Raw genomic sequence first — 13,168 nt, 5'->3', positions numbered from 1 at the left:
CTAGCAGATTTAGGATTGTTTTTCTGGCCTGGGTGAGTGATTTTGCCATATCATCTCATGTTTTTTTTTTAAGATAAGAGGGCTGAACTTTAAATTTGCTCATGTTCTTGAAATTCCAGTGTGTATTTAAAAAAAAAGACAAAATCACTTCTGTTCTTCACACCGAAATGCATATAATCGTGGCTCTTTGCAGCGTTAGCCAGCCGTTACCAGTGAAATAAAGTAGATTTAACTTCGGAAAGGTTTTCTTTCTCTTTGTGGGTTTTTCTGGGAGGCTCCAGAGTGCGTTAGGAACCTTAGGGGAAACCCCGTGGTGGAGGTGCAGGCTGAGGAAAACCACCCGTGCCGCAGCTTAGGATTTGCATCCTGGTTTGACTTGGTTATGGCATGTACAGTGCTGACAGCATTCTGATGTCTCTGAACCAGGCATTGTCCCTTTGAGGCAGCGAGCGTTTGCTGCATGCATCACTTTGTGTCTGAAATATCGATCGATGCTGGAAGATTTTTTTCCTTGGCTTTTTTTTTTTTTTTTTACCAAAGCAGAAAGATAACTGGTGCTCCCCAGGAGCATTCAGGAAGGCAGCACTTGGGCTTTCTGCTGTGGGATGGGAACACGGCAGCTGAAATCCTTCAGCTTGAGTCAGCATGAGAACAGGGAGAGTGTCAGGCTCAGCACCCAGAAGAGGTAGAGAACCTATTTTTCATTAGTATTATTTTTTACATACAGCTGAAGGCATTAGCTCCTTTTATACATATGAAATTGGGAAGGAAGGGATATGCAAATACCAATATAACGTGTCGTCTTTTCAAAAAAGACTGGGAACACCCCAGTTTCTCACCAACAGGAAGGTTACGTGCTCCCAACCTGGCAGACAGAGGGACAAAGCTCTTACCGGCTGCGGGGAGGCTGAGGCATTGCACTAATATTTGCAGAAGTGGGTTAGAGGAGATTGGGTGTTGATGACTAGCAGATTTGTTCAATATTCTGTCCCTTTTGCTGGTGTTCCACTAGAAATGTGGTGTTTCAGGGTGGGAAATACTCCATCGACTGGTAGGGATGGCAGCTTGGCTTTCGAATGTGGTCCTGAGAAATACATTTTCTGCTGCTAGGTTCAGTGGGTTGTTATATCTGCCTGTGCGTTGATGTAAATGTACAGTTAGTCCAGACAGACACTGTGAGCTCGTCACTGTGCCTCCTGTGTGCCTCTTCCTTTTCTTTTCAGACTACTCCCTTGTTAGCTAGTGTTTCTGTGGCATTCGGAGAGAAGCCTGTCTCCTCTAACAGGGCTGGACACTCCTCCTTCCTCGGCTTTATCAATTTTTTGCTGACAGATTTCCAGTGCCTGGTTTCTCAGCTCACACCATCTCGAGAGAGTCCTCGCCAGCTCCCGGTACGGTAAATCGAGGTGTGGTCTGCGATGGCAACCGCACTCCGGCCCTGCCGGGCAAGGACCTGACACAGGCAGAAATTCATTGTACAGGTTTTTTATTTGTCACTGCATTATCTAAGCATGATTTCTTCTTAGAGGGGGTAGAACGCACAGCTACTTCTCAAGAAAATGCGGAGTAACCAGGAGGCTAAAATGGCAGCGAAAGAAATAAGAAAATGGCGTCATCAGTGAAATTAGTTTCGATGGCTCGGTCTGAGGGTACCTTGCCTGGTGTGAGGATGTTTGCGGCAAGAAGTGTTCCGTTACAGGCTTTGTTATGACTATACAATGAAGATTTAAAATCATTTAAATCTATATTCTTAATATTCCCTTAAAAAGCGGGATGCCAATGGGGCGGATATAATAGCCTATTCCAGAGGATGATCAGAAATTAGCTTTGTTTGCACGCTATCAATATTTTTAATATAGGGCTCCTTTGTGGATCTCAAGACCATTGGAATTGCCTCGAATTTCAATTTATTTAAACTAAACTTCAAAAAAGAGGCATAGCTCTTAATTTGCTTCGATTCTGAATCTCTTCATGTGTTTTCGATTTTTCTAGGGTTGTATTTTTTAACTGGGATGCTAATGCAAGGACGTTTATAGCAGAAGGGAGAGACCGAAGCTAGTCACCATGGTGCTGAGCAAAGCCCCACACAAAGGTCATCCCTCCGCATTTAAAAATCTTGAGAAAAACAGATAGCCTTGTATTTGGAAACTTGACCAGTGAGCTCAGATTTCAGATTGTGTGGTTCATCTGCTCTGTGCTGCTGCTGGTGAAATGCCAGTGCCAAAGGAGATGGGGTTCCTGTGGGTCCTGCTGCTGATCCTGCTGGCCTAGTCTGTGTGGAGAGCTTCCCTCGCTGGAGAAGCTGTATTCCAAATGAGGTGATGTTGCATTTAAGTGCCTTTGGACACTGTGGTTTCTTTATTAAGATGAACAGAAATGCTGTTGGAAATGCTCTCAGGTGTAGGTGCCAGTGCTAGCCAGCTGAACAAGCTTCTTCTGGTGGCTCTTGAGTAACATTACCTGCTGCTGTAACCGGCTGGCAAGAGTTTGTCCACCTTCTTCTCTAGATCAGGTATTTTTTTCCCATTGTTTTCCTTCCTTGTGTTCTTTTTGTGACCTCTAAGCGGGTTACAGTTATTCCAGACTTTCTGTTCTGTTATCGCACAGATTTACTTGGCGCTTTGTAGCATGGTAGGACCTGGGATTCTTGTTGACCAGCTCCCAGTTGCATCGCAGGGATTAAAAATGAGTGTATGCCTAGGGAGGGAGAGAGGATCTCTAGAAAAGGTAGCACTGTGGCTTACACTGGTTTTGTGTTGCATTAACAATTACTGTCAAAAATGATCTCTGCAGTGGAGGCTGATAATTGTGTGTGGAAGAGAACCTAATTCTGAGCAACTTCACTGTAAAGTTCTAAGTGCAAAAGGTGTTTTCTTAGTTTTATGTCATTAAACTGTCTGATTTTGTTAAAATCCTACTAAACCCACTTCTTACAGCATTCCCATCTGCTGTACAGCCCAGCATGACATGGCAAAGATTTTTTAGAGCCTGAGAATGAGACACTACATTGTGTAATTGAAGTTATTTTGTTTTCACTCCGCAGGGGCAATACACAACAAATAGTATGGGTAATTACTAATATTCTAATGATTAGCTACTCTGTATTAGTAGTGTGTAAATTACGTATATTGCAATGCTGATCTATTTTGGTGGGTTTAGAACCAAGTGTCCTACTTTGTTCAATTCAGTCATCGCTCTTGGGTTTGTTAAGTCTTGCAAATATCTCCTGAGGTGTTTTGTGAAATCGTAAAGTGCGTGGAACGCTGCATTAAATTTCCATGTTACGTTGGGGGTTAACCCACCTGCAAGTACAGAAATATTGACAGTCATAGTGCATGAAAGCCTGAACTCAGTGAGCATCCTACTTCAAATTAGAAGAAACTAAAATTGAGCAGAGTCATGTTTCATGCTGGCAGCGATGATATCCGCTTATACGCAGAACAAGCAGTGCTGGGTAGCAGAGTTCTCAATTTTGGGGCTGCTGTGTGAGCGCCTGGCACGATATTGCCGCAGGACATTGAGCAGTGGTATTGTTCTAGATGTTTCCAGTGTGATAAAGCTCTGCTCCCTGTGTAGCAAATGTTGCTTTTATCTGCTACAAACACCTTACACCCACCTTGATGGCCGCATGCCACAAATGTGTTTTGGAGAACTGCGGCTGGGTGTGGGATATGATGGTACCTCACAGTGTTGGTTTGATTTTAACTTATGGATTGATAATAACTTTCCATGCTTAATGGATGGTCTATTGGTCGAACCAGAAGCTACGGGGTATTTGTATTCCTTCCCTCGAAGCCTGTATGTGTGAGGAGCACATTTCCAATCTTCACTTGCCAGATCCAATGGTCCCAGCAAGGATCAGAGCGCACACACCATCTGCCCCTGCTTCTGGTAGGAGCTGATCTGGGATTTCCTGAGGAACGCTGCTTTCAGCAGTTTGACTTTTTCCTCTCACAGCTAGAAGGAGTATTGATACTTACCCTGCGCAGCAAAATCCAGTGTTCCTGGATATGGTCTGAGGATTGTTGTGAAAAGTGCCAGAGTTTCACAGGTCAAACAGCCTAAAACAGCAAAATACAAAAAAAAAAAAAAGTACTGAAGTTTTGAATTGCCAGCATTAATCTGTGACAGAGGGCACTCTGTAGATCTTTGCCTAAGGCTCACTCTGCCCCATGGGTTAAAAGCTGCGATTAAAACTGAGTGTTACACCAATGGCATGACGACAGCGGGGCAGGGAAGCCCTGGTCCTGCCCCAGAACTTCTCTCCAGTGAAGGTTGCTGCTGTGCATCTTCTACCCTGTGTGCAATCTGTTGAGGGCTTGCAGGCAAAGGGCAGCACCCCTTCTTCCTTCTGCAATGCCTACTGCTGCCCGCTGAGGGTGCGGAAGGGGTTGTGCGTGTTGCCAGCACACACGGGCTCTAGCACGGTGTGATCAAACGGTGCTGCTGCCAGAGTGGGGTCCATGTCGCTGCTCTTCCATCATGATAAACAGCCGTACTGCAGCTCTGCAAAATCTGATTTCGCTGAAGCAGAAAGCTGCTTTAACTAAGGGGACAATCTTTAAAATCGTTGCTACTCATGCAGTAGAGCAGGGATTAGGCCGAGGTTTGTATATTTTAATGACTTACTGCCATTGAAATACTATCTGCTTGCACAGTGGGGAAGAGCTTCTACCTTGGCATTCAAATTGATGGAAGGTGAGTACTGGCTATAAGCATGGAGCACAGTTACAGTGCTTGGGGGACATGGTTTGAGACCCCTCTGAAGACAGGCAGTGAGGCAGGAAACCTTCCCCAAGCCTGGTGTTTGGCCATATTAGCACAATTTTGTTTTATAGCTATTAGTCTGCTTGGTTTTCCATCTTAAGCTTCATCATGGCTGTTCCTTTGAAAGCCTCTGGTACAACAACCTGTTCTTGGGTCTTAGCAAACTTCAAACCTTTCTGCTTTTTTTCCGCTTTTTCTCCTTTTTAGTCAACAGTGCATTCATTTTTTAGAAGAATGCTGCATGATTTCCAGTTCTAAAAACAGTGGCAAAGACTTTGAGAAATGCATATTACAGTTTGACAAGCCCGGCTGTCCTAGGCTGGGAATGTTTTGTACTGCTAAATCCTTGAACGGAACACGGTCTACAGCTGCGGGACAAACCTCCTCAGACCTTCCTTTTCAGTGGACCATTGCGTCCATGTGCAGTGGCTTGTTCCTTGTCTCTCAGGCAGCTTTGAAGTGATGCTGACTGGTAAGTCACCCTTGGGTCCTCTTTGAGGATCTCTGCACTTGGGCCCTCAGTCTGCTTTGATCCCGTACCAGTTTTGCCCCTGAAGTCCTCTAAGGAGAAAGCCTGGGAGCGTGCTCAGACGTGTGCACGTTGGCAGTAGGGTTGTATTTAGCAAATTGTTTCTTAAATTTGTTAGTAGAGATAGTAAAATCAGATGCTTAATCTGGAGCTACTGTTAAGAAAACATTGCTGAATAGCGATTCTCGTTAACCTTATCATTATCATCCCTGCTTGTCCTTTCCAGGCTTCTCTGGATCTCCTGGAAATCGAGCACCTGGAAATATTTTAATCAAAGAGCAATTGACTTGAAATGGCCCCAGATTGTTCATTTCTTTTTCTCCCTTCTTCCCCTGCCAGTGAAGAAGTAAGCATTGCTGTCAACATCCAAGGCCTCCCTAAACTATTTGGCAGCCCTCACCTTCTCTTGACAGCTTGAATACTAAGACCAAGTTTCAAAAGTATGGCCTGGCTGATGGTAGTAATTAAGAGACTTCTATCAGCCAGAGGAGTTTACCAACCTCATTTACTGCCGTGAGTGGGAGAGACTTTCAATCTCCTGTCAAAAAGAGACTATCCATGCATGCAAGCTCTTTCATACTGGTAATAAATTAGTTACTGGACCACTGTCTTGCTGGAATTCAGGCTGGAGCAAGGCAGGTGCTGCTTCCTGTCACATCAGCCTGTGTCAGGCGGTGGTTGCCCAAGATAATAAATGACAGTGGAGCAAGGAGTACAGCAAGGACAGGGAAATAGCACAGCATTGCAAGGGCCCTTTCCTTCTTCTGGTGGGGACACTCCTACAAACCATCCTCAAGCACTGCAGAGCAGGGGTGGATTTGAGCAGAGGGAGGAGAATGTGAGAAGATCAGACTGGAATCCAAAAGGTATATCTTTCCTCTTCCAAAAGGAAACTGGAGTATGCTGGAGAAAGATGCTCAGTGCCACCAAATTTGCAAGAATAGACAAGGCTAGCTGGAAAATAAAAACCTGAAGGTGGGAGAGTGGGTGTTTTTCTATGTCCATGCTTGCAGAAACTATCTCATCCAATATTGCACAAATTGGGTGTAGGAAACATTCAGCAGTGAGCGTTGCAGAGAACCTGTGATGGAGAGGAGATGTGCTGCTTCCCTTCCAAAACAGGCGCAGAAAGATTATATGGGAGTCCCACAGTAACAGAGAGGAAAATTAAATGCCACTCACTACAGCAGGGCAGCATGATGCGACATTAGGGCTCTCTGAGCTTTTTGTGTAAACTTGCCTCAGGGAAATGAGATAAATTGTCATTTCAAGCAAAATTTGGGCTACGCTGGGATCCCTGCAATGGCAGAGCTTGTGCATGGAGAGCCGCAAGGTGAGGATTTTTATCTCTGAGCGATGCTCGTGTTGGCTACTCCTATCTTTGCCATCTGCCGCTGTGAAATAGCCCTTTGTCTCCTAGCAATATCTCTTCTCCCCTTGCTCCTCTCTTTGAATGGCGAATACGAAGCGAAGTCTCATGCAATCGGTATCATCTCCCCTGAGAGGGCAGCTCGTGCGATATGGGTCATGTTCTCCCTTGGTCCCTATGCGTGCTGAACGCCACACCTCCGTATCCTTGTTACCATCGGCAAGCGTTCATGGCAAAGTCAAACCGTACCTCTGGGACTGCAGGAGGCTTTTAGGGCAGGTGTGACTCGGTGAGCATAGCCAGTGCTGCTCCACACCCAGGCTCAAGAAATACATGAACCCTTAAAGCTGTCACATGGGCTGGGATTTTTGAGGCCAAAATTCTCTAGCATAAAGCACATCTCTCTGCGTTTCTGCCCTCTCTTGTTCCAGGGAGCTCTGCTTTTCCTTACAGCAGATGGACATTTGTGTGCGTTTATCTACATGTGTGAAATCTGAATGGCCAGTGACCAAGTGTAACACACCACTAGGTGGCAATGGAATAAACTCAGGGAATAAAGCCTGTTAGAGCAGCCAGACACTCCTCTTTCCTACTGTGTGACAGTTAGGCTTCCAAACTGTCCTAGTGGCAACTGCAAGAGCTTTTGGCCTAGGAAGCAGTCTCACAGGTATTAGCAGGAGCCCCAGCATCAGCTACTGGAATTCCCTCTTCTGAGGTTTAACAGTTAGCTTGTAATTAACTGAAGCCACAATTGTCATGCTACAGTCAGAATGTTTAGCACAAGGCATAGGGTAACCTTTTAAATATGTGCCTCTCCTCAGTGAGGCATTCCAGATATTATTTGTAATGAGTGAGAATTTTTAATTTGCTAAAGGAGTAGGTTTTGAGATTGAAAAAGACAATTATCATTCCCTAATTGGCATTCAGTGCAATGTAATCCCTTAAACAGACCCAGAGAACTCTCTGGGAGGTTTCATTAAGGAAGGCACTCAGCCTCGATTTACTGACTTCAAGGGGAGTTTGCACAACCTTGTATTACTCTGCTGATTACCTTCCTAGGCAGGTACCTGCTCAGCTCAGGGCAAACACCCCTCCAAGGAGACAGGAGATGACCCAGGTAGGACCTGTATCTCTTGGGGCTTTCAGGAGCCCAGTGCTCACAGCACAAGCAGGGACCCAGGGCCTCTGCAAGCTGTGGAGCCTGGCTCAGCGTGCTCAGCACCCAGGTAGCTGTAGCTCTGTGTCTTGGAGATGATGGGCTAAAAAAGCCTATAAAATTAACAGCATTATTAGGATACAGCAAATGCAGAGTGTTGTCTGCAGCGTCAGATCCTTACCGTCACAAGTATGGCTGCATCTTCTGCTCTTAAATTGCTCTGTGCTGTGAGCGCTTCTCCTGTTGTAATTCCAGATAAGTTTTCTCCAATTTAGGTTGGAGGTGGGGAAATAAAAAAACCTCCACGCTGGTTGCCCCCCAAAAGTCCTTCCACCCATGCAGACACAGACAAACCTTACAAAGCCCTGTCTCCATCCTTCCCCACCCATCCTGCACAGAGCCGAGATTGGGTCTTGGCCCGCTTAGGTGACTGCGGCAGCGCTTGCCTCGGTGCCAGCTGCTATAATAATTGGCCCCTAGACGTGTGCGAGGATCTGGATTTAGCTTCCCTTTCTCAGATTGTAACTGTGCCTTCTCTGTGGGCATTGTCTAAAAATAAAGTGGGACGTGGCAGGCGATGAAATGAGGAATAGGCTGTGTAGAAGTGGTTGCTCCCTTCCATATGTAATTCAGGGGCTGTTTCTGAGGGGACTGCGCTGTGTGCCTGCATGCAGGGGATCACAGGCTGTCGTGTACCCCAAAATGCTTGTTCTACACATGTCAGAAGACAAGGATGCTGCGCCCTGTATTTTATGTACCGATGCTGGGTAGCAGGAAGGCAGAACCATTTATTTGTGGAAAGATGTGGGAAACAAAGGGTGCAAAAGCTGCCTGCTTCCTAACAAGTTTGGTCAGACACCACAGGAATTGTGTATCCTCATTGTAAAAGTATAAAGCACGGTATGTTGAATTTTCACTCCCTGTATTTGCTCTTGATTTTAGAGTTGTGGAGCGTGTGTACAAGACTCTGAAGATATTAGCAGTTAATGGAGTTGATAATGTTATAGTTGATGACTTCAGAGGGAGATGAAGGCTGCTTCTCCTTTTTTATGATTTAAATAATGGTTAAATTGAAGTCTGTGAGTACAAATCGACTTGGCTTGTTGAGTTGGGGATGTACCAATGTAAATGCAAAATGAAGTTATCCAAGTTAGGGTGTAAGAAGTGTTTTCTGCGTGTTGTCTCTGTGTTACTTCTGTTTCCCCCATGGCTATTTGATTAAAATTCCAAATATCGTATGTTTTCTAACATGGGTCACAAACGTAACCTTTGGGATGAGGAGCTAAGAGTTCATCTCAGTCTGTTCATGTACACCTGACCTTTTTGAGATTTACTGATGTACTGAAAATTAAAAATACAGTTTTTATGTATTATTTTTTTACCAGCTATGCAGGGAAAAGGGCTCTGTGGGATAATTTTCCTGTATGCTTTCTAGTGGTTTATTTATTTCTATGTGACTGTTTTTAAGGCTCTTTTTCCCAGTTCGTATCGGGCCTCTGAGAGCTCCAGTCCTGCCTGAAGCTGCCAAGTCAAAAACCTTTTTTATTTTATTTTTTTTCAACATACTTCAGCCCAACAATCTTATCTTGGCTTATCGCTCCTACCAGCTTTCATCCTAGCTTCCTCAGATGAAGAGCAAGAGGAAGCAGTTGCTGGAATGCAGAGATAAAAAAGAATAGAAGCAGGACACTTTGCTAGCATTTAATGCATATTAAAACAGGGATTAATGCATTTTCATTTCCACATTGCTCAGTGTGGGCATCTTACTGTACCTCTAGTGAAGTAAAGTGACCTTTAAACTTCTCAGGTGTGGACTGAGGAGAGAGCTCCGAGCGAGAGCTGAAAGAGCCGAGTGCTGCAGTATCTGTCTGATGTTAGTGCAACGCCATTTCTTGACTCAAGCTCCATTTCTCCTTTTTTGCAGGGATTCCTGAAGAATGAAAAAGATAATGCATTGCTGTCAGCCATTGAAGAGTCCAGGAAGAGGGTGAGTTGGAAGCAAACAGCATTTTTTTTCCTTTTAAAAAAAAAAAGAGAGGGAGTCCTTAAGGAATTAGTAAATCAGATATTTTTTTAAACTAGTGGGAATTGATAAGAAGAATGTATTGAGAATATTGGAAAATCAGACATAAGGAAATAGAATTCCCAGAAAAAATACTTGTCAGTAGTGTTTCAACTGCACTATTTTGCAGACTCAAGAAGTTCGCAATGTTAACTCTGTTTGAACAACAGCTTAAGGCACACCACACTCCCTCCAACTCTCTCTGCATGGGTGCTGCCTTTTCTAGAGATGAAAATACCTGGGATATGGGGTTCATTCATTTTTATCTCTTCTGGGAAATGCCTTGTGCAGTGGCTTGCTGTTACAGCAGCGACGCTCAGTGTATTTATTGCAGTTGTTTCTCTAGGTGGCAGGGGTTGTTGAATGGAACCACATACATACATGCCGCAGAAGTCCTGCAGTATTTAATTCTTGTGTCTGTAGAAGAGCCAGAACACCGTACTGCAACATGGTATCCATCAGAAGTCTTGTATAGGGGAAAAAAAGGCTTTTTGAAGCAATACAAAAGAAAATGCTACAATAAGAAAGTAGGAGTTATCACTTATGCTCAGGGTTTGCTGAATCCCATTTTCTTCTCTTGAAAGGAACCAGTACTTAGGCGGTCTGTAAGAAAAAGAGAGTTAGCCTTCCCACATGCATCTCCTGTCTCTTCACTTCCAAGCAAGGAGTTATTCTGAAGACTTCTGAGCTGGAAATTGTTTTCCAACGTGGCATTAATCTGATCCTGTTTCTGAATCCATTTATTCTTTTGGTATCTGTTGTGTTCTGGGGCGATGATTTCCACAATCGAATTATGCGGTGTGGAAAAACACTTCCTGTTGTTTGTTTGTCTTAAAACCATGGCTTGGAAATGTCGTTGCATACTGCCCGGTGCTTAGGCTACAATTGTTTCCCTTCGTGTACGCTTGGGGCACGAGGTTTAGAACTGAGCCTGTGTTTCTTTCAAATGATAAGAAATAGTAGCTAAATATTATTAAATTATTTTAATTCCATAGAGCTATACAGTAATTATTGAAGCATATTTAAAATTTGGTTGAGACGAAGGTGAAGGTGAGGATGACCAATATTCTACTACGACATGTAAAATGATTTTACATCATAAAACAAAGAAACACAAATTTTATGCTCTACTTGCATGCATGCACCATAATTAAATGTTTGCCAAATGTCACTGCCTCTTATCAATTCATTTATACCAGGGAGTGTTTTGCCCCTTAATTGACAATATGCTAACGGTGGGCTGTAATGAGATGAAAAACTTAGTCAGCCAACCAAGACATTTAGTTCCGTACGCCGCAGCACTGAGTGTGTGAAAAGCAGAAGGCTAGGAAGGAGAAAAGTGGAAGATCCAATATAGCTTATTCTCTGTTTGGAATTAGCGGAGGTATTCTTATTTCCTGCCCTGCGATACCCTAGGCTGCTGGTTAGCATCACCCCAAAACAACAACAGGGAAGGTAGTGAAGCATCTTCTCTATCCTAGTGCTGTTGCCAAAATAAGGAAAAAAAAAAAAAAAGCTGTTTCCTTCCATGAGTCCCTGAATTGGATCTGAAGACAGTGTAGCACATCAGCCACTTTAAAAGGATGTTTCTTCTTGGGATATGATTTTCCTACCTGCTTTCTTGAGTTACATACCCGATGAGAGAGACTTCTTGGCTCTGGTTAATTTCCCTTAATATGTCTATTTTTATTGTGTCCTATTTCTCTTTTAAATGAGAGACATACAGGCAATGACCTGAAAGGGAAATATGGGCCATAAGCACACGTCTCTGTTAAGAATGCAGCAAGTCAAACCTTTGCAGCCTCCACGGAGGTGAAAAGCTCGTTGCTATTAGGCTGGAAATGGATGGATTTCTTTCTCTAATTTAGCAGCATGGACACGCTACCCAGGCCAGCATTGATCCACAGTTTTTGTTCATCCATTTCCAGCCTACTAAATTCTGTGTGTATTGCTTTACTGTGGAGACACGTATTCCTTGTTTTACCAGCTGTGTATATGAGAACTGTTTGAATTCCACATACACTGACTTTCTGAATCCCCTTGTACCTAACCAGGAAGCCTGTTACGGTGATATGCAGTGCATCCTCAGCTCCTGAGGGCTGACCTGGCTGATCCGATCTAGTTGCTGGTTTCTGTTTCGTTTTTGAGCTGGTCTGTTAATAGCAGAGCGAGGCTGATTGGTGTTTCTGTATGTTTCTTAGCTCTTGTTCTTCTTCACCAACAGACTTTTGCTATGGCTGAGGAGTATCACCGAGAATCAATGCTGGTTGAATGGGAACAAGCGAAACAAAGGATTCTTCATACTCTGCTTGCATCAGGGGAAGATGCTCTTGATTTCACCCAGGAAAATGAGGTAATGCTGTCTTTCTAAACACCATGTGTAGTCACACACGGCATGTGGACAGCTGGCACTCTGGCACTGCCGGAACCACCTCTGGATTCTTTAGCTACAACTGTGTGCAAACCAGAAATAGCAAATCTATAATTCCCGAGCGACTGTGACTAGCAGAACGCATTGTCTAGCAAAGTACCAGACCTTCTATGGCTGCTTTTATGGGCTGATGACTACAGGCAGCAGAACTCATACTGCTGAAGCTGTGTTTTAAGCAATGTATGTGCAAGCTGGAAATTTAAGGTCACGCTAATGGTTATTAGATCAGTACACCCAAGGGACAGGAAACACATTGGTGGGAGCTTCACCTGCAGGAAACCATTGCAATGCTAATGAGATGAGACAGTTTCTCAGGTGTAACAGTGCTCACACACAGGTCTTGGTGTGTCTCTGTCCCTTATCACTGTATTCGAGCTAGGATTTATGTCTCTTCTTAGGATGATGAAGTCTTTCAGGTTTCTTGGCAAAACCAAATGAATTTCCAACAACAAAAAAAGAGGGAGTATGCTTTCCTTTTTACCTTTCTTGGAGTGCAGATTCAAATTTTATGCCTGTAATACCTGTAATATTAAGCAATTCAAGTGGCCAAATCCTTTGGGCAAGACAGACTGCGTGTTTAGGATGGAAAAGTATTGACTAGCAACTTAAAACATCATATGTTACAACTTAAAGCTTTAGAATGTGTTCTCTTAAAGAAAATGCTCCAACTACATGAGTAGATGAAAGCACAGTTTTACCTGCAGAGTTGTGGGAACTCCCCGCCTCTGAGCTAAAGGCATCAGGCATCAGCTGTGATCCCTGGAGTGCTAAGTTACATTACATCCCCTGCACCTTGCTCCGTGAAAACTGTGGCCTTGAGAGGAGAGGCAATAGGGGTAGGGGAATGCAAGCTG

At 44.0% G+C, this 13,168-nt stretch overlaps 2 protein-coding genes across 3 annotated transcripts in view; one reads left to right on the top strand and one right to left on the bottom strand.

Annotated features, from left to right (window-relative positions):
• Positions 1-13,168, bottom strand: part of AMFR (autocrine motility factor receptor) — a 414,702-nt gene that overhangs the window by 140,432 nt on the left and 261,102 nt on the right. The window lies entirely within an intron of this gene.
• The window catches only part of NUP93 (nucleoporin 93), a 74,692-nt gene that overhangs the window by 33,884 nt on the left and 27,640 nt on the right, over positions 1-13,168 (top strand). For both annotated transcript variants that reach the window (XM_069868680.1, XM_069868681.1), the window contains 2 exons: positions 9,746-9,808; positions 12,108-12,236. In XM_069868680.1, the coding sequence (XP_069724781.1) occupies positions 9,746-9,808; positions 12,108-12,236 (192 nt within the window). The remainder of the gene's footprint in view (positions 1-9,745; positions 9,809-12,107; positions 12,237-13,168) is intronic.

The sequence above is a fragment of the Phaenicophaeus curvirostris genome, chromosome 14 (genome assembly GCF_032191515.1).
Source record: "Phaenicophaeus curvirostris isolate KB17595 chromosome 14, BPBGC_Pcur_1.0, whole genome shotgun sequence".
NCBI classification, from domain to species: Eukaryota; Metazoa; Chordata; class Aves; order Cuculiformes; family Cuculidae; genus Phaenicophaeus; species Phaenicophaeus curvirostris.
Note: the sequence above shows the minus strand (reverse complement) of the source record. Positions and strands in the feature narration are given on the sequence as shown.